The sequence below is a fragment of the Amblyomma americanum genome, chromosome 5 (assembly GCF_052857255.1).
Source record: "Amblyomma americanum isolate KBUSLIRL-KWMA chromosome 5, ASM5285725v1, whole genome shotgun sequence".
NCBI classification, from domain to species: domain Eukaryota; kingdom Metazoa; phylum Arthropoda; class Arachnida; order Ixodida; family Ixodidae; genus Amblyomma; species Amblyomma americanum.
In genome coordinates this window covers 9,126,790-9,151,933 of record NC_135501.1, presented here as the reverse complement: position 1 = coordinate 9,151,933, position 25,144 = coordinate 9,126,790, and the positions used below count along the sequence as shown (strand labels likewise).

At 50.0% G+C, this 25,144-nt stretch overlaps 1 protein-coding gene across 4 annotated transcripts in view; it reads left to right on the top strand.

Moving 5' to 3' along the window:
* Positions 1-25,144, top strand: part of Git (ARF GTPase-activating protein GIT1) — a 359,911-nt gene that overhangs the window by 27,894 nt on the left and 306,873 nt on the right. For all 4 annotated transcript variants that reach the window (XM_077664585.1, XM_077664586.1, XM_077664588.1 and 1 more), the window contains one exon: positions 17,568-17,654. In XM_077664585.1, coding sequence (XP_077520711.1) covers positions 17,568-17,654 — 87 coding nt within the window. The remainder of the gene's footprint in view (positions 1-17,567; positions 17,655-25,144) is intronic.

Here is a 25,144-nt window from a genome sequence, read left to right as displayed (position 1 = left end):
TGCATCAGCTCATCTGGTGTATTCAGCTGCGCATGTTCTTGGAGCGCCACGATCGGGGTAATGCAGGGAAGGCAAGTGATGACCCTCATTGCCTCTCGATTAACAGCTTCTAGGCGATCCCATTGAGCCCTCGTCAAATGCTGGAATTGAGCTTGGTAAACAAGGCGCGGTTGCACAACCGCCCGCACCAGCTGTCGTGCAACATGAGAGCGGGCTCCGCCTGTTTTAGGAGCAATGCGTCTAATCAGACCCAACGCCTGAATTGCTTGCTTTTTAGCCCGAGAAAGCCAAGCAGTACCTGTTCCTGACTCGTGTATTGTCAAGCCCAAGATTTTTGCGGTCGAACGTTCTTGAATTGGAGTTTCGGATAGATGGAGACGAATTGGTGTTGCAGCCAGTTTACGGCGCCCCCAGCGGTTGGCGACTGACACGAACGTGGTTTTGCTCACTGAAAGCTGCAGACCAATTGAAGCAAAAGTCCACGTAATATCTATTGCCGATTGTAGGCCTGCTGCTTGAGTCATCAGGTCGTTGTGAGTGCTCCACACCGTTATGTCATCAGCATACAATAAGAACTTAATCTCAGAGACATCATGTAAGCGCCAAGCAAGGGGGATGAAAGCAATATTAAATAATGTTGGTGATAACACCGATCCTTGGGGAACGCCACGAAGAGGCAGAAATGATCCGACGGCCTCACCACTGAGGCGTATGGCAAAGTGTCGGCATTCAAGGAAGGATTTAACAAAATTGCGCACTCTAACGGGGAAATGCAGCATGTCAAGCGATTCCAGGATGGCAGCATGACTGATATTATCGTACGCCTTTTCAACGTCCATGGCCAGTACAGTACGTACATTGTGGCTGCGAGTTGAGGCCAGAACTGGTGACGCCAAGACAGCCAGTTCATCTTCTGTACCTATGGACGTACGAAAGCCAATTTGGGCGGGATGGTAGAAACCATGGTGCTCAAGCCACCACGACAGTCGTGTGGCAAGCATTTTTTCGGTAAGCTTGCATAATGTTGGCGTAAGCGATACAGGCCGGAAATTTCCGAGGTCTGTTGGCGGCTTCCCTGGCTTTGGTATGGGGATCACAAGCCGATTTCCAGATTTCTGGTACGACGCCTTCTATCCATACCTTGTTAATGGTGGCGAGGAGTTGAGGCAGTACAGCGGAACTTAAGTTCTTGTAAACCTCGTACGGAATGGAGTCCGGACCGGGCACAGTCTTCCGACGGGCCTCGTCTATTGCTGCAAGCAACTCGGGCATTGAAAATGGGCTTGCAATTCCTTCGGCGTCGGCTGTAGGTGGGAGCTTATCGACACATGCTGGAATGGCAGCCAAGGGGGCTCCTATGACCCTTGGAGGCAGCACATCATACTTGGGGAAAAACTTCTGCGCTGCCTCTTTGGCGAAATCATCCGGAGCTAAGTTAGCTGCGAAGCATACTGTGGCCTCTGCGTCAAGACGACGGGAACCATGTTCCATTGCACGAAACGTTCGCCAGAGAGTAGCATTCGATGACTGTCGAGAACTGCTCACGCCACGCATGCCACTGCCGTCGCGAGAGATCGCATTCATATCTGCGAGCCTTGGCAGTAAGGTAATTCAGCCTTGTCCGTGCTTGCGCAGAAGTCTGGTCTCGGGAAGCTGCCATCTCCGCTTGTCGGCGAGCAGCCCACAGGTTAAGCAGACCAACATCCGGCGCTGGGCGATTCACATCCGTCCAGGTGACAGCAGTAGCCTTATTCAGCGCAGTTTGTAAGCAGTCCACAAGTAGTGTAGATGATTGCAGGGAGAGATCTTCGATGGTGGTGCGAAACGTGTCCCAATTGACCACAGAACACCTACGGCGTAATCGGCGGGCCCTTGATGGATGGAGACCGATGATCATAGAATGGTGGTCACCACCCCAGCAGTCTGGCTCCAGGTGCCACGATGGAGTCACGTAAGTTCCGGAGCATATGTTGGACTGCGAGCATGGCGCACAGTCCGTGTTGCTGAATCTGGATGGTTGAGTAAAACAAACAGCGCATCCGCGAATGCGTCCCGCATACGCCTGCCACGGGGACCCCCAGTCCGGATGAGGGGCGTTAATGTCACCACCGACTAAAATAGGCCACCCCGGGTGCTGTTGTCCTAGAGTTAATAACCACCCCAGATTAATGCAGGAGGGAGCTCCACCGGCGGGTCTTACATAGTATGACACGACCACAACAGTTGCCTTGGGAAGCTTGACAGCCACTGCGACTACCTCTTGATATGAGGTGCACTAGTTTTCTAGAGAGAGGCGAACTTGAAGAAAACGCGCATCAGCGTACACTGCCGCCTTTCCCGGAGGGGCAGCAGTGTGCACACGACGGTCGTTCATTGAAGGAGACGTATCCATTAAAGCCCGGAATGAATGGCAAGGCATTGGTCTCCTGCAGTAGCAGGGCCCACACCTGGAGCTTGTTCATGCGAAGTCGAGATTTGAGCTCTCCCAGCTTTGTGGAGAGGCCTCTGCACTTCCATTGGAGCACACCACAACGTGTACTCGCCATTTTCGATTAGGCTTCCAAGCGTTGTAATAGAACTGGTGTCAGGTTAGATAACCGGCTTGCCATAAATCGGAGTAAGGATGTTGTTGAGTTATCCTGTAGTGCTGCAGAAGACCTGGTAGAGCCTGCGAAAAACGCATGAGGGCTGGACGTGGTCGAAGGCGCTGCAGCATTGATTGGCATGGAGTGGGATTCCGCTGGTTGTCTACGGCGAGCAAGCAGTTCACGGCGTTGCCGTAGCTTAGACACCTCGGCTAAAAGGCGTGCAATTTGGTCGTCAACTGCTGCCATGTCCTCATGCAGAGGTTTCAGTATGCTGTGCTTTTTGTGTAGCTTGAAGGCGACGGCGATCCTTGCGCACTTTATCACTGTACGACTGTTTGGCAGGGGCTGCAGGTGGATTGGGCTCGGAAAGCTCCGGCCAGTCATCTTCATCCCACTGAAGAGCCGCAAACCTGTTGGATGTCTGTGTCGGGGCTCTGTTTTCATTCGGAGCCACTTGCTTACGGATCCCATGCCGAACCTTCTCAGTTGCTTTCTGTTTTGTGGGGCAAATTGGAGAGGTGATCTCGTGATCGTCAGCCTTGCAAAGTCCGCACCTGTAAGACGGTGTGCCTTGTGGCCGAGCCTCATCTTGTGTTGCAAAAGGGCATGATCGGTGCATGTGGCCAGGTCTGAAACAGCTGTAGCAATAGACAGCACTCGGTTTGTAAGGGCGAGGCCGCAGAATACAGCCATAGTAGTAAAGTCATTCTGGGAAAGTTGGTGGGCCCTGTAGTGTGACGATGCACGAGCGCCCCTTTCCCATATACCGCGCTTGGATGACACGATGGGTTGGACAGTACAGCTCACGCTGGAGGGTCGTCTGGCCTTCGGCAACGTCGACGATGTAAACAACACAGCGTTGTAGGTCCAAACCTTCTACTAGGTACACCTGGACCGGCGCCGAGGTCTCGCTTGTAATCGATATGCACTTGAGCGTTTGCAGACGTTCGACAGCAGCCAAAGTCGGGAGCCACACAGCGATGGTATTAGATTTCGTTCTAGACGTGAAGCCACGAAAACCTTTGGTCCCAAGACACTCGTCCAGGTTCGCCTGAAGAATCCTGTTCAGAATGTCTGTCAGGCTTTTGGCTGCCAGAGCGTTAATGGCCACTTTATACGATACCGATCTCGATGTCGGCACAGCCACCTGGTTGGCATACGCTGGGCAGGAACGCTTGCCTTGTGAGCTGCAGTTGGCAGAAGACGAATCCTGTGCAGTGTCCCCTAATGGGCGCTTTTGAGAACTGCGGGAAGCCCGTACTGGCACGGATGGAGGTGCTGAAGAGAGGTCCATTGGAGAGCTCTCTTCTTCATGCTGCACCGTTGACGGTGCATCCAGCAGTGTAGGCTGGGCAGCCATTGCCGAGTTCCGCCCAGGTGGCAGATCGCTCACGGGCTGAGGTGCATTTGGAGAAGGCGGGATGTGTGCTGCCGCTGGTGGACCGGGAGCAGGGACCGACGCCGGCAAAGCCACCTCTGCCAGCGCGTCACTGGTGGCTCTAGGCCTAGCCTCGGAACACAGTCCAGCTGCCGGGATGACTGAAACACATTTGCTTACTGCCACCCAGTCAGACGGCGCATGAGCCTCGGGAGCTTCCTCAGATGGTGTGAAGTCAATTCTCTTGATATAAGGAACGTATTTACAAGGATGGCGAGATTTTTCACTGGAGCGATGTGCAGCCACCTTAGCAGGGACACTTCGTCTTCTTATGCTTTTTATATCATGCAGCCTTTTTTTGTGTGCCAAAAGTACTTGAAGAAAATTACCATTCCTTTCGAATTCGGTTCAGGCCAAAAAGCCACTATTCATGCATGTTCTGAGTGTTTAGCTGCTAGGAACTGCCTTCAGAAAAAAACACACTGGCCTAGCCTTGAGTTAATCCACCGGGTTTGTAATAAAGAAAAAACCATTCCGCCATGGCAGTAGCTACTGGCTACTCCGCAGAACACTTTAGTCACTTGGTGCTCTTGTGTTTAGCATGAGCTATGGCAGTGATGGCGGAGAGGTAGAGCGTCCGCCTCGCGTGCAAGAGGACCGATGGTGCCGCACAATTCTCCACTGGGTTAAAAAAAAAAAAAACGCCGCATGTCGATGGAATTGCATTAGCAGGCCTGGGGTGCTGCCTGACCTCGGTGACCAGAACCAACAACGCACTCCCTCACCAGAACAGGACTTGGCCACCCTAGTGTAGTACTTGGCCACAACCTTCTGTGATCAAACCTATTAACCCTCAGCCCTCAGTCCCCAGCGGCTGCGGAGCAACTGGCCACGGCGGCGGTCAGACCTGGGACGCAGCGGAGGGTGCTAAGAATACCTGGCTCTGGACAGGCCGCCATTAGAACGTCAACCTGGGAACGTTTAACGCTCGAACCTTATCTAGTGAGGCTAGCCTAGCAGTGCTGCTAGAGAAACTAGCGAGCATTAAATGGAGATGTCATAGGGCTTAGTGAAGTTAGGAGGACAGGTGAGGCCTATACAGTACAAAAGGGCGGGCACATACTGTGCTATCGTGGATTAGCGGATAGACGAGAACTAGGTGTGGGATTAATTAATAATCAGGATATAGCTGGCAATGTAGAACAGTTCTATAGTGTAATAAAACTTAAAAGGAGGACGCTGACCAAAAGTTAAAAAAACAAAAAACAACAAAATGACGTTTCGGCTCCCGTACGGGAGCCTTGTTCACAATGAGAAGGATTAGGAAGTGCATCAGGATTAAATACGTTTGAAAAGAGGGCGCAGGGAGCGTGCATATACAGGAGTTAGATTTCCAGTGTTGCGATTGAGGGTGCGATTAGTCGGTTGAATGAATAATGATTCGAGGTGAAGGCGACGGTACAGATTCTTTTCTGTTGCCAGCACGTGTGCCCTACCCCAGTCAATATCGTGGCCAGTTGATACAGAGTGTTCGGCGATAGCATTAGAGTTCACTTTTTTGTTTTTAACATCATTACAATGTTCTTTTAGGCGTCTTTTAAAATTACCAGTCTTGCCGATGTAGCCGCTGCCACAATCGGAACACGGGACGCTGTAAACAACGCCAGGGTACTTTCCTTAGGGGAAAACATCTTTGACGTTAACCAGCACATGCCGTAGTTACCTTGTGGAGACATGGGCAACGTGAACTTGGAATGTGCGCAGAATGCGCGCTAAGGCTTCGCTTATTCCGGGTGTGTAGGGAACAGCGGCACAGGGAACAGCGGCACGTTTCAGAGGGGACAACACGGTAGTTTCACGTGTCAGGCAAGATAACTTCTTTTCAGCGGATGCCACGAAAGCAGCTGGGTACTCGTTGCACGCGAGTTCTTGCCGTACAGTACCAAAGTCGACTGCCCGATCTTCAGGAAAACTGCATATGCGTTCTGCGCGTTTGAACAAGGTTGTGGCAACAAATTTCTTTTGATTAGCCGGGTGCACAGATTTGAAGTTAAGGTATCTTCCGGTGTGGGTGGGTTTCCTGTAAACGCTGAATGATAGCTTTCCACTGTTTCGTTTTACCAATACGTCCAGGAAGGGCAACGCGCCATTCATTTCTTCTTCGACGGTGAAATCAATCGCTTCTTCAGTGGAATTTAAATGGGACGAAAAGGCCAGCAAATCATCTTTCCGAATGAGGCAGAAGCAGTCATCTACATATCTAAGGAAAATTCTTGGCGGTGATGGGAATGTTTCAAGGGCACGGCGCTCAACAAATTCCATAGTCAGATTCGCGGCAGTCACTGAGATAGAGGCACCCATTGGTGTGCCCTGAAGTTGTCGGTAAAAAGAGCCTTGGAAGACGAAATAAGTGTTGTCCAGGCAGAACTGTTCAGTGGTCAAACCACCCGCAGCATCACACGTCCCCACTGACCACTGAACATCATGAAGCTGTCAGGAGCCTTCGCAATAACATGGATCTGGTTATACTTCCAGCAGACAAAGGAAACAGGACAGTTCTTCTGGACCGCAATGACTACATAAGTAGAATGCAAAGCCTACTGCAAGATGACGCCACCTACTCCCGTCCTGACAAGGACCCGACCGCAAAGGTGCAGCGCGCTTTACAAAAACTGTTTTCTGATGTGTTCAAATTCGTTCCTCCTTCCCACAAAGCACTTCAAACTGTTGTGCACGAATGGTTCCGCCCCTGCTCTCTACGGGCTTCCAAAGGAGCACAAACCTGGTATGCCGATGCGTCCCATCGTCGACTACAGTCGTTCTCCTCTTCACAGTTTATCCAGCTACCTTCACCGGATCCTCAGGCCACTTGTCGGTCTCGACTCAACACATGTACGCAACTTGACTGACTTCATCAAGAAGGTAAGCGACGTATCACCGGACGATGACGAGCACATGGTTTCGTTTGACGTCGTCGCTTTTCACATGCGTTCCCGTTGACCTCGCCGTACAAGTGTGTTCTGCTGCCCTTGAAGTTGACAATTGTTTACCACAAAGGACCCCATTGAGATTCCAGATCTCCGCAGGCTCTTACAGTTCTGCCTGGACAACACTTGTTTCGTCTTCCAAGGCTCTTTTTACCCACAACTTCAGGGCACACCAATGGGCGCCTCTATCTCAGTGACTGTCGCGAGTCTGACTATGGAATTTGTTGAGCGCCGTGCCCTTGAAACATTCCCATCACCGCCAAGAATTTTCCTTAGATATGTAGATGGCTGCTTCTGCCTCAATCGGAAAGATGATTTGCTGGCCTTTTCGTCCCATTCAAATTCCATTGAAGAAGCGATTGATTTCACCGTCGAAGAAGAAATGAATGGCGCTTTGCCCTTCCTGGACGTATTGGTAAAACGAAACAGTGGAAAGCTATCATTCAGCGTTTACAGGAAACCCATCCACACCGGAAGATACCTTAACTTCAAATCTGTGCACCCGGCTAATCAAAAGAAATCTGTTGCCACAACCTTGTTCAAATGTGCAGAACGCATATGCAGTTTTCCTGAAGATCGGGCAGTCGACTTTGGTACTGTACGGCAAGAACTTGCACGCGAGTACCCAGCTGCTTTTGTGGCATCCGTTGAAAAGCAGTTATCTTGCCCGACATGTGAAACTCCCGTATTGTCCCCTCTGAAACATGCTGCTGTTTCTTACACACCCGGAATAAGCGAAGCCTTGGCGCGCATTCTGCGCACATTCCAAGTTCACGTTGCCCATGTCCCCACAAAGAAACTACGGCATGTGCTGGTTAACGTCAAAGACGTTTTCCCCTAAGGAAAGTACCCTGGCGTTGTTTACAGCGTTCCGTGTTCCGATTGTGACAGTGTCTACATCGGCGAGACTGGTGATTTTAAAAGACGCCTAAAAGAACATTGTAATGATGTTAAAAACAAAAAGTGAACTCTAATGCTATCGCCGAACACTTCGTATCAACTGGCCACGATATTTACTGGGGTAGGGCACACGTGCTGGCAACAGAAAAGAATCGGTACCGTCGCCTTCACCTCGAATCATTATTCATTCAACCGACTAATCGTACCCTCAATCGCAACACTGGAAATCTAACTCCTGTATACGCACGCTCCCTGCGCCCTCTTTTCAAACGTATTTAATCCTGATGCGCTTCCTAATCCTTCTCATTGTGAACAAGGCTCCCGTACGGGAGCCGAAACATCATTTTGTTGTTTATTGTGTTTTACTTTTGGTCGGCGTCCTCCTTTTAAGTTTTATTATGATTTTCCCCGACCAGATGAGTTTTCGTCCAACTCTAGACTTCAGTTCTATAGTATAAACGAGAGGGTGGCAGCTATTGTAATTAGGTTCAATAAGAGGTACACGCTGAAGGTGTGGCAGGCCTACGCGCCTATACATACAGTCATGATGACCAGACCTTTGAAAGCTTCTGTGAAGACGTTGAATCGGCAATGAATAAAGTAAAAACACAGTATACTGTACGGATGGGCTACTTCAATGTGAAGGTAGGCAAGAAGCAGGCTGACGACCAGGCGGTAGGCAACTATGGGATAGATTCTAGAAATAGCAGGGAAGAGGTATTATTTTGGTTTGAATAACGCGCTACACACTAACAAAACGACACCGGAACGAAGGACACAGGACAAGTTATTAGTCGAATTCGCAGATACAAATAATTTACGGGCCATGAATATCTTCTTCTGCAAACGAGAGAACAGGAAGTGGACCTGGAAGAGCCTCAATGGTGAGACTAAAAATGAAATCCACTTCATAGTATGCGCTTAACCTGGCATCGTTCAGGATGTGGACGTCCTCGGAAAGGTGCGTTGTAGCGACCACAGAATGGTAAGGTCCCGAATTTGCTTAAACTTGAAGAGGAATGGAAGAAGCTAGTGAAGAGGAAGTCCATTAACGAGTTAATGGTGGGAGGGAAAATGGAGGAATTCAGGATATCGGTGCAGAACAGATTTTCAGCTTTAACTGAGGAAGACAATCTTAATGTTCATAGAATGAAGGATAATCTGACAGCTATCATTACGGAGTGCGCTATAGAAGTAGGCGGTAGGACGGTTCACCAGGATACTGGCAAGCTATCTCAGATGACGAAAGAGCTGATTATGAAACTCCAAAGCATGAGGACGTCTAACTCTACAGACGGAATAGAACTAGCAGAGCTAGTAGAACGCAACCACGGTGTTTCCCCGGCGATTTTCTTGAGCCAGTCATGCTCGATTCACGCCATCGAACCAGACAAAGAGTCTAAATGCGCGGTAGGGTCATTGAATTATATTCCTAGGCATCTGTGAACTGCGCGGACTATCAGGGTTCCGTCCAAGATTCCCGGCCACCAGCCACAGAACATCTCGAAAGGAGAAATTTCAGCTCTCCGAGATCTTCTCAGCGACCAAAACATTATCGTCCTCCCGGCAGACAAAGGAAGTGCGACGGTGGTGCTCGACCAACAGGATTACGAAGAAAAAGTCAAAACACTCCTCGACGGCGCAGCTTACGAAAAATTAAGAAAGGATCCAACCTCGCAGCTTCAGACCAGAATGAACAAACTTTTAACATCCACCTTCAAGCGCCACCCAGAATCAAAACACCTCTACTTACGCTTGATCTGCTGGAACGGCTCAGCACCGGCCTTTTACGGACTGCCAAAAACTCATAAACCTGGCGTTCCGCTACGCCCCATTGGCGACTTCACCACCTCACCGCTTAAGGCACACTCGGCCTACCTCCACCGAGTCCTATCGCCCCTGACAGGCAACTCATCAACGCAGGTGCGTAACTCCAGCCACTTCGTCGAACGTCTTTCCCATGTAAACTGGAAGCGGACGAGTTCATCGTTTCATTCGACGTGGTCTCGCTCTTCACCAGCGTTCCTTTGCCGTGTCCGCAGCGAAGCAAGCCGTCGATGCGGACGCTGAACCCAGAGGACAAACCTGAACCCAGAAGAACTGTGCCGGCTTGTGTAGTTTTGCCTAAGCAGCACAGCTTTTTCCTTCAAAGGAGAATTTTATAAGCAGACCAGCGGCACTGCCATGGGCGCCGCGATCTCGGTGACTGCTGCCAACCTGACGATGGAGGCCATCGAAGAGAAAGCACTGATGTTGTTCTAAGAGAAACCAAAAGTTTTCATTCGTTCCATTGACGACTGTTTCTGCATTCTGAAGACATCGCAGGTCGAAGGCTACCTTGCACACCTCAACTCAGTTGAACCTTCTATTCAGTTCACAATGGAACGAGAAGTGAACAACACTTTGCCATTCCTGGACGTCTTCATAAAAAGAAAAGGGGCAGATCTAAAGTTCGGTGTCTATAGGAAGCCAAGCCATACCGGCCGCTACCTAAATTTTAATTCCAACCATCCTACTAGCCAGAAGGGATCCGTTGCCTCCTCTCTTCCTGAGAAGAGCAAAGTCAATATGCTCCTCCGAAGCAGGAAAAAAAGCAGAAGCCACTGTTCTCGCCGACCTATAGAAGAATGGCTACATACGTGGCTTTATTGAATGCATTGGTCGCCATCAAGCTCGGAGGACAGGGGGACCAGCCAACAGTGAAACAACGAAACGCACGCGCGTTGTCCTTCCATATGTGATGGGAACCAGCGAGGCACTCACACACATTCTCGGAAAACATGGAATCCACGTGGCTCACAAACCTGTTTCGACAGTAAGCCGCTTCTTACCATGACAGAAAGACTGCGTCCCTTGAGAAAAACAACCGGGTGTCGTGTACAAAATCCCATGCTCAGAGTGTCCGGCTTCATACATCGGCGAAACAAAAAACCTCCACCAAAGAATAAGGCAACACAAAAATGACATCCGGCTAATGAATTCAGAATCCAACCCCCTCGCTGAACACTGCGAGCATGCCGACCACCGGATAGCCTTCGAGGAGGTGAGCGTGTTGGCCGTGGAACCAAATCTGTTCAAGAGGTGGCATGTGGAGTCATGGCACATCATGGCGATGAATAGGACTCTAGGAACCCTCCCCTCCACGTACGTTAGTGGACTGCACCACGTGCTAACAAAGGGAGAGTGAAGGCAGCAACCCGCTGCTGCTGGTGGCACACTTTAGCCACCCCTGAAGAAGGGACCGACCGAGTTGGTCCCGAAACGTTGGGTAAAGTTAAAAATATTGGTTGGCATCAGTTTTCTCTCAACTATCTCAAGAACCCAACCTGACGGACTTCCGTCGAAGATGTTTTCGTTCCCAGACCGTCATACCTCAAAAAACTGGATCCTGTACAAAACCTGGGTCTGCGTCTATCAACTGGTGCATACAGAACATCCCTCATAAACAGTCTTTATGTAGAAACAAATGAACCATTTCTTGCAAACAGAAGAGCAATGCTTACCTCTGCATATTTACAAAAAATAAGATCCTTACCAAAACACCTTTGTTACCCCATAGTTACCAACTGCACATCTAAAAGACTGTTCAGTAACAAACCACAATCAGTCAGAACTTTGTTATTGGGCTTTGAAGACGCATGTCATGAACTTGGAATACTAGATGTCCTACCTGAAACCGCCCCCTGACACGGTCAATTGCCGCCATGGTACTGCCTTCCCGCTGCGTGTGACCTCACGCATACAGTTTTATAAAAGACATACACCCGATGAACAATTACTACAAGAGTACTTGGCTTTAAAAGAAAAATATGCAAGCTACATGGAATTTTACACAGTTGGCTCGAAAACAACAAAACACGTTGGAAGTGCAATAGTGCAGGGGAAATGGGAAAAAATAGTAAGATTGCCAAGTTATGTATCAATCTTTACTGCCAAATGTTATGCAGTATGTATGGCTCGGGAGAAAATATTACATGAGAACATTGACAACAGTGCAATCTACACCGATTCCCCGAGCCTAGTGTCAGCGCTACAGTCAAGAAATGCAGTTGCACCCTTAGGGCCCTGTCACACTAGCCCGACACGCCGCCGACCCGACAAAGACACCAAAGATCGGCCAACCCTGTCGGCCGACCTTGTCTGTTTGCAGACCAAGCTGTCACACTAGGCCGACAACGACACCAACTCGTCCGACGACCAGATGTCCTCGTAGTGTGACATGCTTTGACGCCCGCGACGCCGACAAAACCGGTCTGCCGACCGTGTCGTCGCGAGATCGGTCGCTGAGCAAAAACATTCACGAGACACGAACACGATTTCGCTATAGTACTGTTTGTTTATGTTCATAACAAGCTCTGGGATAGATGAATGTCCACAAAAGGTATCATTACTGAGGATCGTTGGCCAATGCCAAGGTGCTGGTTGAAGTGATAACTACGATACAAGCAAATTTCATCCTATAGCCGCCTGCTGCTGCTTCGTGCGGCTCGCCTGACGTCTGCTAGATCCGCTGCTGACGCCGTCGCGGAAGTCGAGCATAACTTTATTTTATTATCGGACAGGTTGGTGTGACTAGAGGAGTTCCTTTATTACTGCGCTGGCTAGTTCCAAACCTCCCTGAGCTGCGGCATCGATGCGAAACCAGCTAGGCTTAGCGACGAGTACGGCAGCCGGGAAGCAGCGCAGTTCGTTGCCCTGGCGCTCCCGCAGGCGTCGTCGTTGCCGAAAGCGCGGCTGTTGCGCAGGCATGGTGTCGTTGCTCGAATATAGCATGCGGCCTTTCTGATAGCATGGCTGTTTCGTTTTTTTTTCTTGTTTTTTGTTTCGTTTTCAGCTTAAGATTGTTTTTGACGTAAGCAATAAAAGCTGAGACTGAAAAATGTGACATGTATCATTTCTGAGTATCGTTGATCAACACCGAGTTGCTGGTAAAAGCAAGAACTTTGATAAGAGCAAAATTTCTCGCCAGAATCGCCCCGCAAGCTGCCGCTGGCCCGCCGTTGTGGTCCGGCTCGCCTGTCGCCCGCAGCGGTCCGCTAGCTCCGCAGCCGAAGGTGTCGCGGAAATTGACCATAATTTTAGTTCATGGTGCGATTATACTGTTAACAGCCAACCGATATTAAGAGATATAGCGCAGGCTACTTGCGAAGCGGCGTCCGCTGCGCCAGGCAGCAGCACAGTTCGTCGCCTGGCGGGACCGCGGGCGGTGCCGTTGCCGAAAGCTCGCTACTAGCGCAAGCATGCTTTGTCGCTGCTCGTGTATAGCAGGCGGTCTTTCTGATAATATGGCTATTTTGTCTTTTCTGGTGCGAACTTCAACACGCAGTAATCAGACCGCTGCGGGTGGCAAAGTGCTTGAGTCGAGCGGCGCAACGATGCTTGCTGCTCCGTGTGTCCCTGCTTGCAGTGGGGCTGCAATGCGCAAGCAGCGTCCGGTGCATCGCGCCGGCCAAGTTTTCGCACATGGGTCGCCTGCTTTACTTCTGTCGCGAGTGTAACACTGCGGAGTGCTTCTTATCAGCGCCTCTGAAGGACGAAAATTGCTCTGTTCTCCATGGCGTCGTGGGTATGGCAGTGGGTGCGCATTCCAGAGGTTCCTAGTTCGAATCCGCGTCAACGAGAATTTCTTTTTTCTTTTTATTATTTTAGCCTTAAATAATCTCTCCCGTCCTGTTTACCCGCGAGTGACTGGATTTTTTTTTTCGAGCCATGCCTTTCTGACCCAGAAATAAGTGCTGCTCAGTACTGGGCTGCCCTCAGCCTAGGTTCATAACCACGATTGTTAAAGAGTGTTTTACTATGGTGGGATTTATTTAAAAGAGTTAAAAATGAAGCGTCCCGGCCCATGAATTTCGCATAGCAGGAAATGACAAAAGAGTGAGAACGAGAAAGGGTCAAGTCGGCGGGAGGTCTCGCACGCTGTCTCGCTAGTGTGACATGGGAGTTGGCGGACCATCGGCCAACTGCCGCCTTGTGGGAGACATGGCGCCGACGCCGACTGTCGGCCGACTTTTCGTCGGCGCAGTGTGACATAGAGCCAGACATCACGGCGACATGGTTTTGGCAGACCGAGTCGGCCGACTGTTGGCCTAGTGTGACAGGCCCATTAGTAGGCAGCGTTATACACAACATAAAAAAGTCGCAACACAAGGGCATTTTATAAGGTTCTGCTGGGTCCCAAGCCACGTCGGCATAGAGGGTAACGAGAGAGCAGACTCAGCAGCTATACGAGCTTGGAGTGGTGAAATAAAAAATGTGAAAATACCTTATATAGACTGTATGTAGTTGATGCATAACAAGATGAAGAACGAATGGCAGAATGGGTGGGGACAATGAAGTGAGCAACAAACTACACTTCATAAAGCCCACCTTAGAGGAATAGAAATCATGCAGACACCAGGCACGTTTCATTGAAATAATCTTATGTCGTCTTCGCATAGGACACACACACCTGATAGTTGAAATTTTTTCTTTTCTTCTCGCTTGCTGTTGCGTAGCGAGGTCAGGCCGTCTCGTTGCCGTTACGGCCCGGTCTCCTGATTGGCAGTAGCGCGAAGGATGATGACGATTTTCGTTGGAAAAACAAAGAAAGTTTATACATATGAGATTAGCATGGACGATACATTAAAGACAGAATAGAGCAAAGGGAGAGCAACAACAGAGTGGAGCTGCCAGAGCTCTCCCGGTCAAAAGCTCCTGGCGAGAACCCCTAGACTGCCGCCAACAACTCCTCTTAACCCCTCAGCTCACTGGTGATTGGGCCGGCCCCCTCGTGACGTAGCAGTCGCCTGTGGCCGGGTATTTAGGCGAGACCCATGTGACTGAGGTGAGGCACAAAACAAGGAAAGTGCAACACATCAGATCACAGCATCTTCCCCCTCATGAAGTCGGACCGCGCTGACGAATCGAGGCAGAAATACACGCACACGGACACAAACAGAACCGTCATTTGCCCTCTTTTCCTCGAAACGGCGTCGGCCAGCAGAAACAACAACACATGGCCGCCGTTGACTGCAAGTTCAGGAAATTAGCGTAGCTGAGGTATATATCTTTCCGCACCTCTGGCACTATGACATGTTGCCGCCGAAGCAGCCCGTTGACTGAAGAAAAGGAAACCTAAAGACCAGCGTTCGGAAAGCGCGCCACTAACACTGACCAGGCACAATCCGTGTTCCCGGCTTCCCGCGCGTCGCCCAGAAGGGGCGCCGTTTTCCCCCACGGTGAATACGCGGAGTCGGTACACACCTGCACAAACAAAAGAAAAGGAAGCGTTTCCCCAGAAAGCGCTGCGGGTGAAAGGGCCGTTTAGGGTTTCCCGAGGCCGGGATCCTTCAACGGGACCGAGGCGAGACATGCCGGCGCGCTATAACTCACGCGATGTGTGCCTGGCCAGCTCCTCAGCGCGGGCATTTGGTGCGACCACATGTTTCGTGGGAACACATGTTTCGGCCTGCTGCGTGGTGGTCTTGAGCTCAGTGGCTCTACACCTGACTCTTTATTCAATTTTTACCCTGCTTAGCCCGAAGGCGCTACAGCAGGGGGGTTACAATGATGAAAAAAACACATCTTCATTCATACTTGCTGACCTGAAAGGCGATTCCATTCACTGATAGAACATACAAAAAATGAATAGTTCTGGTATGGTATTCCAAAATCATAAAGCAGTGATCAATACGAGAAGAGACGTAATGGGGCCTGTGTAAATATTTTTCCTTTTGAATGCTGGTTTCATCCTGAAATATTTGATACAGCAGTTTAAGGCGCTTCTTCTTCGAGCAGAACGACTTTCCCACTCTAATTCGTTTTTCATGTCGGTACAGCTATCACCTCTGGAGTATCGACAAAGGGCGAACCTTGCAGCCATGTTTTGCATTTTTTCAAGCTTATTGCTCAGTCTTGGTTTAAACAGCGCAAAAGACGTGGACGCAGAAGGGACGCACAAGACACACGCAGCGCTTACTCTCAGCTATGTTCATGAGATTTACATGAATATATATAGATGGCTCGATGCGCGACAGGTGCGAAACAAATACAGTGCACAAAAGGGAAAGAAGAAATGAATGCTAATCGCGTTTCGCGCGCTTATCCAAGTACGCTCGTTCTTTTCCAGATAGGGCAAGAGAAGGTGTGTGTCTCTTTCACACCTGTCGCGCATCAAGACATCTATATATATTCATGTAAATTTCATGAATAAACATAGTTGAGAGTCAGCGCTGTGTGTGTCTTGTGTGGCCCTTCTGCGTCCGCATCTTTTGCACTGTTTAAACCAAGTATGAACCACCAACTAGTACGCACGTCTACCGTTGCAGTTATTGCTCAGTGTTGTCTGCCATGGGTCCCACATCGCACATGTGGATTCAAGCATGGGTCGCACGTATGTTACAAAAGCAGTTGATTTTAGGTGTGATTTTTAGGTGAGTGATTTTAGGTGAAGCGTAGCAGACTGGGCGAGTTGGTGTTCCATGGTAACAATACAATTTCAAACAGTGCTAGACAACAGGACCAGAAAGAGGAGGAGACAAACACGGCGCTCCTCCTCTTTCTGGTCCTGTTGTCTAGCGCTGTTTGAAATTGGATTTTAGGTGATTTTAGGTGACTCATGACTACTTACTGACAAAAGAAGACAAACCTGTTTGTGAAAGGTGCAGAGACGAGCTCACACTAAACCATATTTTTTGCATGCTCAAAGCTAGAAAAACTAAGAAGTATTTTAGTCAATTTTATGTCAATGCACCCAGCACTGCTCTTGAGTGATAGTGCGATTGTTGACATTTCTTATGTTTTTAACTTTTTATGAGAGGCTGGTTGTCTTAATAAATTGTGAATGCCTCACTTTTCTTTGATACACCTCAGCCACTTTCTCATTCCTGATAACAAGGCTGAGGTGTATATTTCATTGGTCAAGAGCCTTGACATCCTTGCCCTGTCAAGGATGGCCACTGAGGTTACCTGACCTTCTTTGAAGCTTTTACCAAATTTTTGTGCCCTTTACCTTCACTAGGTGGTATGAAATCATATTTTAGGTCCTTCACACTACCGTTGTTTTACATTTTATTTAAATATAAAATCCTGCAAAAGACAATTTTTTATACCTTGCGCGTGGTGCATGATGGCCTTAGTCGCCTATGTGCCATAAAACTCAACACAGCAGAAGCTCTGCAGGGGGCGGTGAAAGTAAGGTGCCCGGATGAGATTAGCAAGTTTGCAGGGATAAGGCAGGCTCAGTTGGTGCAGTCAGGTCTTGTTTCTGGACCAAACACATAGGCATTTCACGGTCAGTACTGGTGAGAAGCAGCAGGTTGTGTCACTCGAGCGTGTCGACAACAAACCTTCTCTTGTGACTTTTGTGGCCAAGGTTCTCCAGCATTTTCAAGCTCAGTTGCATCGACAACAAAATAGCATGAGCTGTTGGAGCCCGTGTTTGTTCGTTGCGTCTCTTCCCCTTGCCGCAACAGTTCCTGTGAGGGTTGTTGGCAGCGTGTGGGCTGTGGGGGTGTCTGTCTGTTAGGCAGCCATTTGAGGCACTCTGGATGAGCTGCCTTTAAAGAGTCTTGAAAAACATTCTTGTGGCTACGCATTCCATCCTGACCAAAAGGAGGCCTGCTTGGTAAAACCAGATGGTCGCTGAACCTTCTGTTGCAATCCAGTGGTATACCGAAGTCCCTGTGCCTCACAAGTGGGCCTTGTCTGAGTGTGGATGCATGTTTGGTGCAGCAACTGCATGCCAGCGTGCGCACGGCCAACCTGGAGACCAGCCTGCGCCTGCTTGCCCAGGGGGCGCTGCCATCCCACCTTCACCCGGTGAGTAGGGACTAAAGGTCGTTGCAGTCGGCAGCAGCCAGAGCAGGCTTTTCTGATCTGGCTGTGCTTATGATTACTTTGCTGTTTTGATTTGATTAGATGCCAAGGCTCAACGCAAAGCATTGGAGTAGGCATATGGCAATGATGAAAACTGGGATGTCACAGTTATGAGCACCAGTTTAATACCGGAGACTGTAGCTGGCAGGTGAAGCTGTTAACTCTGCAACAGCATCTCTGCGCAGCACAGCAGCGCTGTGACAGCCCATGCTGCCTTTCTTGGTAACATTCAGCTAGGCATTGTGCTCTGCTGTGCTGCCATTTCACAAGGCCAGTTGGTGGCTATGTTTATTACTAGATTTAAAAGTGGTAACATGGATGTGGTCTGTTGTAGAATACCCTTTGCGCCTGACCGTTTGGTTGATTGAAGTCAGGTTGTCCTAAACACTGTGTGCATAGATCGGACATTGTTATAGGCAGCCTGCTGCTCTGCTCCACAAATAACCAACGCTATAGTGTCCTTAGAACGGCACATTCCAAATCCTAATATAAGCGCAACAAGTACAGATAAATAAGGGATCCCACATTTTTGCACATTCTACGTGCCTGTTGTGCCCAATAAATATTATTTTGCTGATGGGTTGAGTCTTTGCAATTTGCTCATTATTTACCGTATTTACAGATTGTAAGTCGCCTTATTTTTCAAAATTTGAAAATCAGAAGTAGGGAGGTCGACTTACAATCGAAACCAAAGCATCACACCATAAATAAAGGCAAGACAAACAAGATATCAGGCATGCTACAGTGTGGTTGCATTTTTGCTGCACAGCTTCGTTGCATCGCGGCAGCGGCAGCGGCCGATGGTGGCTGTTGATAAGCAGCAAACCAGCACCAGCCCACTCCCCACATGTGGCTGCAGAATGCGTCTGCTGATAAGCGGTGGCGGCCCAATGACGCATTTGCTTTCTACTCTTTCTTTTTACTTTCAACCACGCACTCGGCGCTTTAGGGAGTTTCGATAGTTGATGGAAAGGCCGCTGTTCCAATCACGGTGGCACCCCCACTCAGAACTGCAGCGGCGCCGAGGAGTGTCGGTAGCCGACGAAAGAGCCCGACACTGCTCACACGTAGTTTCTCTTTGGCTCTGACGCATTTGACTACTGCCGGCCGCGTTTCACAAGTATTTAATGTAGTGCTTTCTCATTTGCGCTCCGGGTCCGATAAGTGACTGGCGCTCGTTCACAGCTACATTCAAGATGGCTGTCACTCTTTGCGCCGAAGAAACGAACTCCGCGCCGGGCCGCAAGTTTGACGTTCGCAACGGGTGATACAGGTGTGGCAGTTGCAGCGAGGCAAAATTTTCAGCTGTTCCCTGCGATGTCGTGATGTGGCTGTTTGCGAAGTGCGGGATTTCGCTGCACGATGATGTTAGAACGACGAGCTGTGGGACCGCAGCAGCAATCACGTCACGTTGGCAGCGCTAGTGAGGACATGGGCGCAAGTGTGGATCAGTAGTCCAGTCACCATTACATTTTCGTTTTGGAATGTGCCCATGGGCGCTCCTGTGCGCGGCAACCAATAGCAGCTGGCGATAAGTGGAGACTCCAGGATAGTGCTATCACATTCTAATATTGAACGCCAAATGTAAACAACCTCCAATTTTTTTTTTTTTTTTCAGAAATGTGATGTGGGGGGGTCGACTTACATTCCAGTCAACTTATAATCATGTAAATACGGTATCGATCGTCATCTGTGGTAGTTTCCTTGTTTTCAAATTTATTTTGTTTTGAGAATGATATTTCTGTATTGAATTGCACATTGAAGTTCTTGATTTTCGTGACTAGAGTGAAATATTTTTCTGTTTTATATGTTATGTGTGCAGTGAAAAGTCCATGTGAGCTGTCTTTTTGTACATAGTTTTGTACCCTGCACTATTGCAATATAGTATTGGGTCTCATGGGCCTCGTCATGCTTTTAGCCCCCTACCTTTCCAGTTTCTGGAAGAATAAAACGTGTGTTGTTTGGAAGTGACCTGGGGGGTCCATGTCGAAAAGTTTGCTTGTGAGTGCTGCATTTCATTTTTTGGTCTTTTCCAGTTTTTAGCCTTCATTCAATGCTAGTGCAGAAAAACTTGGCGGGATGGTTTGCCTGCAAGTTCTCGAAAGACAGTTCACCTTGCACAGAGGTGTCACTGGTTGCCGTGTTAGCAGAGTAGGAGATAGCATTCTCAAATTCCTTATTTTGCTCATTGCAGCAGCACCTGTGGCTCTCCTTGTGGAGGACCTTTACAAAAAGGGCTCCACAGGCATTGTCAGTAGTTGTTTGCACATGCCATGCCGCGCTTCTCTGAAATGTGCTCCTCTTCCCACCAAAGCATTGTGGACTCGGCAGCTGTGAGTGTGCGCACACAGAGAGCATAGACACACACACAGCACAGCCAAAGTCTGCACCTAGTACGTTCCTCCTCCTGTCCACATTGCCACCCCTCCTTTTATACGTCCACTTCATTTTCTGTTACTTCCGCCTCGTTTTTCGGTTTTGTCATCTTCTCCATCTCTTCCAAAAATACCACTGCCACACTCATTTCTTCCCTCTTCGCTTTCTCTCAAGTGCCATGTGCCAATTAACGTGCCTGTCGAAGCTAAGGCAAGGAAGAACCAGCTCCGACAGCGTTGAGGTTCAAACTGTTTTATTTGCGCTGCTCGCACTTTGGCGGCCTAGCCCAACTTCCTCTTTCTTGTCCTGCGCTGCGTGCCATGGCCTGCGAGCCATGGCACTACGAGGGGCGCTACAGGGCTCCCTCCCCCTGTAAAGCAAAGCCACAGGATTTGCCCAGCGGATGTGCTTGGAGAAAGCTGCGCACAATGGTGGCACAGTGGAAGCGAGAGCGAGTGTAGAGCCGACAGGCAGTGTAGGCTGGTTTGAGGCGCTCAGCAGCCACGACGTCTTCGCGGCCGTTGACGTCTAGCGTGAAGGTCTTCTGCGCACGGTGTAGGACGCGGAACGGTCCATCGTAGGCGTGAGGGGTGAACGGATGTGGTGATGAAGGCAAGGGTGCAGGAGGTCAGGTCCCGGCTGAAGAACACGGACAGAGGGTGACGGGTGGCAGGGATGATAAGGGCAATGTGTCAAAGTGTGTTGCGCAGGTCTCGGATGTAGGTGGAAGCATCATGGATTAATGGAGGGGAGGATAATGAGAAGAATTCCCCACGGAGACGCAAGGGAACACTGTAGACTAGCTCAGCAGAAGAGCTGCCGAGGTCGGCCTTTAGGGCTGAGCAAATGCCAAGAAGACGGGGGGAAGGTGGTCGGACCAGCGCTCCCTTGGCTGATAAGTGGTAAGGGCAGCCTTCAGTTGCCAATGCAGACGTTCCACCATGTCATTGGCCGAAGGATGGCAGGCAATTGTACGGATGGGGCGGACGCCCAGAATATCGGCAAGGGCAGTAAACAGGGCCGATTAAACTGGTGGCTGCGGTCTGTGGTGATGACAGATGGGCAGCCGAAGCGAGAGGCCATGAAGGCCGCAGCAACGGTGTCGTCCGTAGTATCAGCATGGGCAACGCCTCGGGCCAGCGGGTGAAATGATCCACACATGTGAGCAGATAAGAGGCCCCACGTGATAGCGGGAGCAGTCCAACAATGTCTATGTGAATGTGGCAAAACCGCGCATCGGGCGGCCGAAAAGGCCGGCGTGACTTTATGCCGATGAACTTTGATGCGCTGGCAATGAAGGCAGGTTCGTGCCCAGTTACGGACGTCGGCATTGATGCTTGGCCAAAGAAAACGAGATGTGACCAGCTTCTGCATAGCATGAATACCAGGGTGGCTCAGGCGATGCAGTAGTTCAAAAATGGCGTGACGGAAAGCCAAAGGTATGCGGGGGTGCGAGACGCCAGTGAATGTCTCGCATGTAATGAACTGGGGGATAACGGCAGTGGACATTAGGTGAAGGACAGGGACGTAGATGAGGAGCGAAGACGATGCAGCTTTGGATTATTGCGCTGTGCAGCCGCTAGCTCTTCCATGTCCACTGGTGATTCGGACGCCATGGCACTAACACGGGAAAGCGCATCAGCAGCAGCATTCTCCGGGCCATGGACGTGACGGAGATCCACTGTAAACTCTGAGATAAAACTCAGGTGGCGGATCTCGCGTGCAGTGTAGGTGCTGTGGTTCCTTTGGAAGGCAAACATCAAGGGCTTGTGGTCCGTGATGACGTGAAAGTCCCGGCCCTCCAGAAAGTGGCGTAAGTGCTAGAAAGTGACGAACACAGCGAGCAATTCTTGACTGAAGGTGCTGTATTTAGTGTCGGGTGGCTTCAGCTTTTGGGAGAAAAAACCGAGGGGCTGCCAACTAGAGACGTGCTGCTTGAGAACTGCGCCGACGGCAGTGCTCGAGGTGTCGGTGATGAGGCGCAGTGGCGTCTGCGAGCGCCTTCTTGGCAGCAGCAAAAGTAGCGGCAGCGTCCTCAGTCCACTCAAATGGCACAGCAGAATTTTTTTCGTAGCCAAAAAGATCGGTCAGAGGCTTCAGGAAAGAGGTGCACTTCGGAAGAAATTGGCAATGAAAGTTCAGGAGGCCCAAGAATTCTCTGAGCTTTTTGAGCGACGTGGGGGCGGGAAAATCTTGAATGGCTTTGACTTTGCTGTTGAGAGGCCAAATGCCCTGTGGAGCGACAAGGTGGCCGAGGAACTCTATTGTGACTATGCCAAAGAGGCACTTATTCGGGTTGATGACGAGCCCATCTTCATACAGTCGGTGAAAGAGGGCGCGCAGATGAGCTTCATGCTCAGAACCGGATGAACTTGCTACGAGGAGATCATCGATGTAAGCGAACACGAAGTCGAGGCCTCGCGTAACCTCGTTGCTATTTCTCTAAAAAGTGTTCGACGTTGCGCAAGCCAAAAGGCATCTGCACATGCTCAAAGAGGCCGCACGGTGTGGTAATAGCAGTCTTCGGAATATCAGTGTGCTCCAAAGGAATTTCACTAAGTCAATTTTAGAGAATATCGTACACCCAGCCAGATCGTCCACACAGCCGGTGGAAGAGGGCGCACAGATGAGCTTCATGCTCAGAACCGGATGAACTTGCTATGAGGAGATCATCGATGTAAGCAAACTTGAAGTCGAGGCCTCGCATAACCTTGTTGATAGCTCGCTGAAAGGTCTGTGCAGTGTTGCGCAAGCCAAAAGGCATCCGCACGTACTGAAAGAGGCCGAACGGTGTGGTAATGGCTGTCTTCGGAATATCAACGGGCTCCACAGGAATTTGATGATAAGCCTTCACTAAGTCAACTTTAGAGAAGATCGTGCACCCAGCCAGATTTGATGTGAAGTCCTTTATGTGAGGAAGTGGATAGTGGTCTGCTAAAGTGCGGGTGTTGAGGGCGCAGTAATCTCCATATGGTCTCCAATTGCCCGGATCTTTCTTTGGCACCGTGTGAAGTGGTGATGCCCAGTTGCTGGAGGAAGGGCTTACTATGCAGAGTTCCAGCATGTGTTGGAACTCATGGCGAGCGATAGCGAGGTGTTCTCCCGACAAACGGTGAGGGCGAGCAAACACCGGACGTCCTGAAGTCACGATGTGGTGAGTGATCGAGTGCTTCACCGGTGACTCTCTGGTATGCGGCGTTGTGAGAGCGCGAAGCCCCGTCGCCGCAGTGGTGGAGAGTACGCTGTTGACGAAGAGGTGCGCGCTGAGATCTATGAGGTGATGAGCTTGCGTCGCCGGCTAGGTTCAGGAAGTCCGCACCGAGAACAGCTTGCGAGACGTCAGCGATAATGAAGATCCAGCGAAACGTGTGGCGCAATCCGAGGTTAAGCGTCAGGGACCGTTGGCCATACATGCGAATGGGGGAGTTGTTGATTGCTTGGAGCAGGGAGTGAGTTTGGCGAGCTTGTCCAATGAGATATCACCCGCAGCTGCGAGGACGAGGACCATGCTCCGGGGAAGATGCTGAATGAACAACTCACTCAGAAGGGAGTCGGGCTGAGCAGCAAAGTCTTTGAGGAGCTGGTGCGTGCTACGGAGGAGCTTTGAAGGGCGGCTATCACCAAGCTCTGTGGCGCTGAGGAGGTGCTGGAGCTTGGTGCACTCGGACACGGACTTGCGGTCGATGAGAGCCGCTTTCATGTCGAAGGGGCGAGCTGTGTCCGGTGAGCTGATGACGTCCACTAACCCCTCAGCGACGTCAGGAGGCAGGGTGGACACCAGCTGGAGGAACTTGGTCTCTAGGCTGGTGATACTTCACAGCTGGAAATGCGCCTCAACCTGTAGGAGCCAGGCGCGGGGGCTATTGGGCCGAAATGGCGGCAGGCATACTGGCTTGAACGCGGCCACCGAAGCACTGATAGGCTGAGCATTCGGGGGTGTGTCGCCACCAGTAGGCAGGGCGGAAGAGCCAGCGGAATCCATGTTGGAGGATAGGGTTGCGTGTTCGAAGCCAGGTCGCCAGATCTGTTGGAGCTAAGGCGAGGAAGAACCAGCTCTGACAGCGTTGAGGTTCGAACTGTTTTATTTGCGCTGCGGCGGCCTAGCCCAACTTCCTCTTTCTTGTCCGGCGCCGCGTGCGAGCCAAGCACGGCGTGAGGGGCGCTACATGCCTTTCCTTGGGTGCAGTGTTTTACTCATCCCTCTTTTCTTTTTCGCTCGTGACAATGCCCCCCCCCCCCCCCCCCCCTCGTTTAAGAGTTTTTTTTTTCAAAAAAACTGCTTCCTCCTGTCCTTGAAGCACACAAAACCAACACCACACAACACCTCGCCATTTCACATAGCACATTACAAAATCACACATGTTCACCAATGTTTTCACCACCACAACTGTTGTACTGACCACCGCATTAAGGCACTGTATAAAAACAAATGTCACTTCCTTACTTCTGTACTCCGGCCACCATCACATCTCCAGCAACAGCATACAAAATGTTAATGTATGCACGAAACCCAAAGTAACGCGAGCTAATAAAGTAAAGCCACATTTGCTAGTTGTACTCAATCTCTCAACTCGGCACCTTGTCTTGTGACATTCTTGTCATAAAATAGGCACCAACATTTTCTCTTCCTTTAATGCTAAAATCACACTCCTGTAGTGACAGACTCCATCTCGTCACTCTGCCTCTTGCTTTTATTCAAATATTCGAGCGGCTGGTTATCAGTCTGCACTCGGAATGGTTTCCCTTATATATATCAAAGCAAGACATTCTTTTTCTACAGTGGAGTAATTCTGCTCTGCTTTATTTGCTGGCATAAGACACTGGCTGCAAAAGCCCATCTTGTTCCTGCAACAGTACAGCTCTGAGAGCTCTTTCCGAAGCATCGGTCCACAAAACGAATGTTTTTTCCATGTCTGGAGCCAGCAACACCGGTGGTTGCATCATATGTTGTTTTAACCTTGTGAAGGCTGGCTCATGCACAGACATCCATTTTACCTTATTACTTGCTCCTTTTTTGTTAATGACACTAGTGGCTCTGCAACGTCCGCGTAATTAGG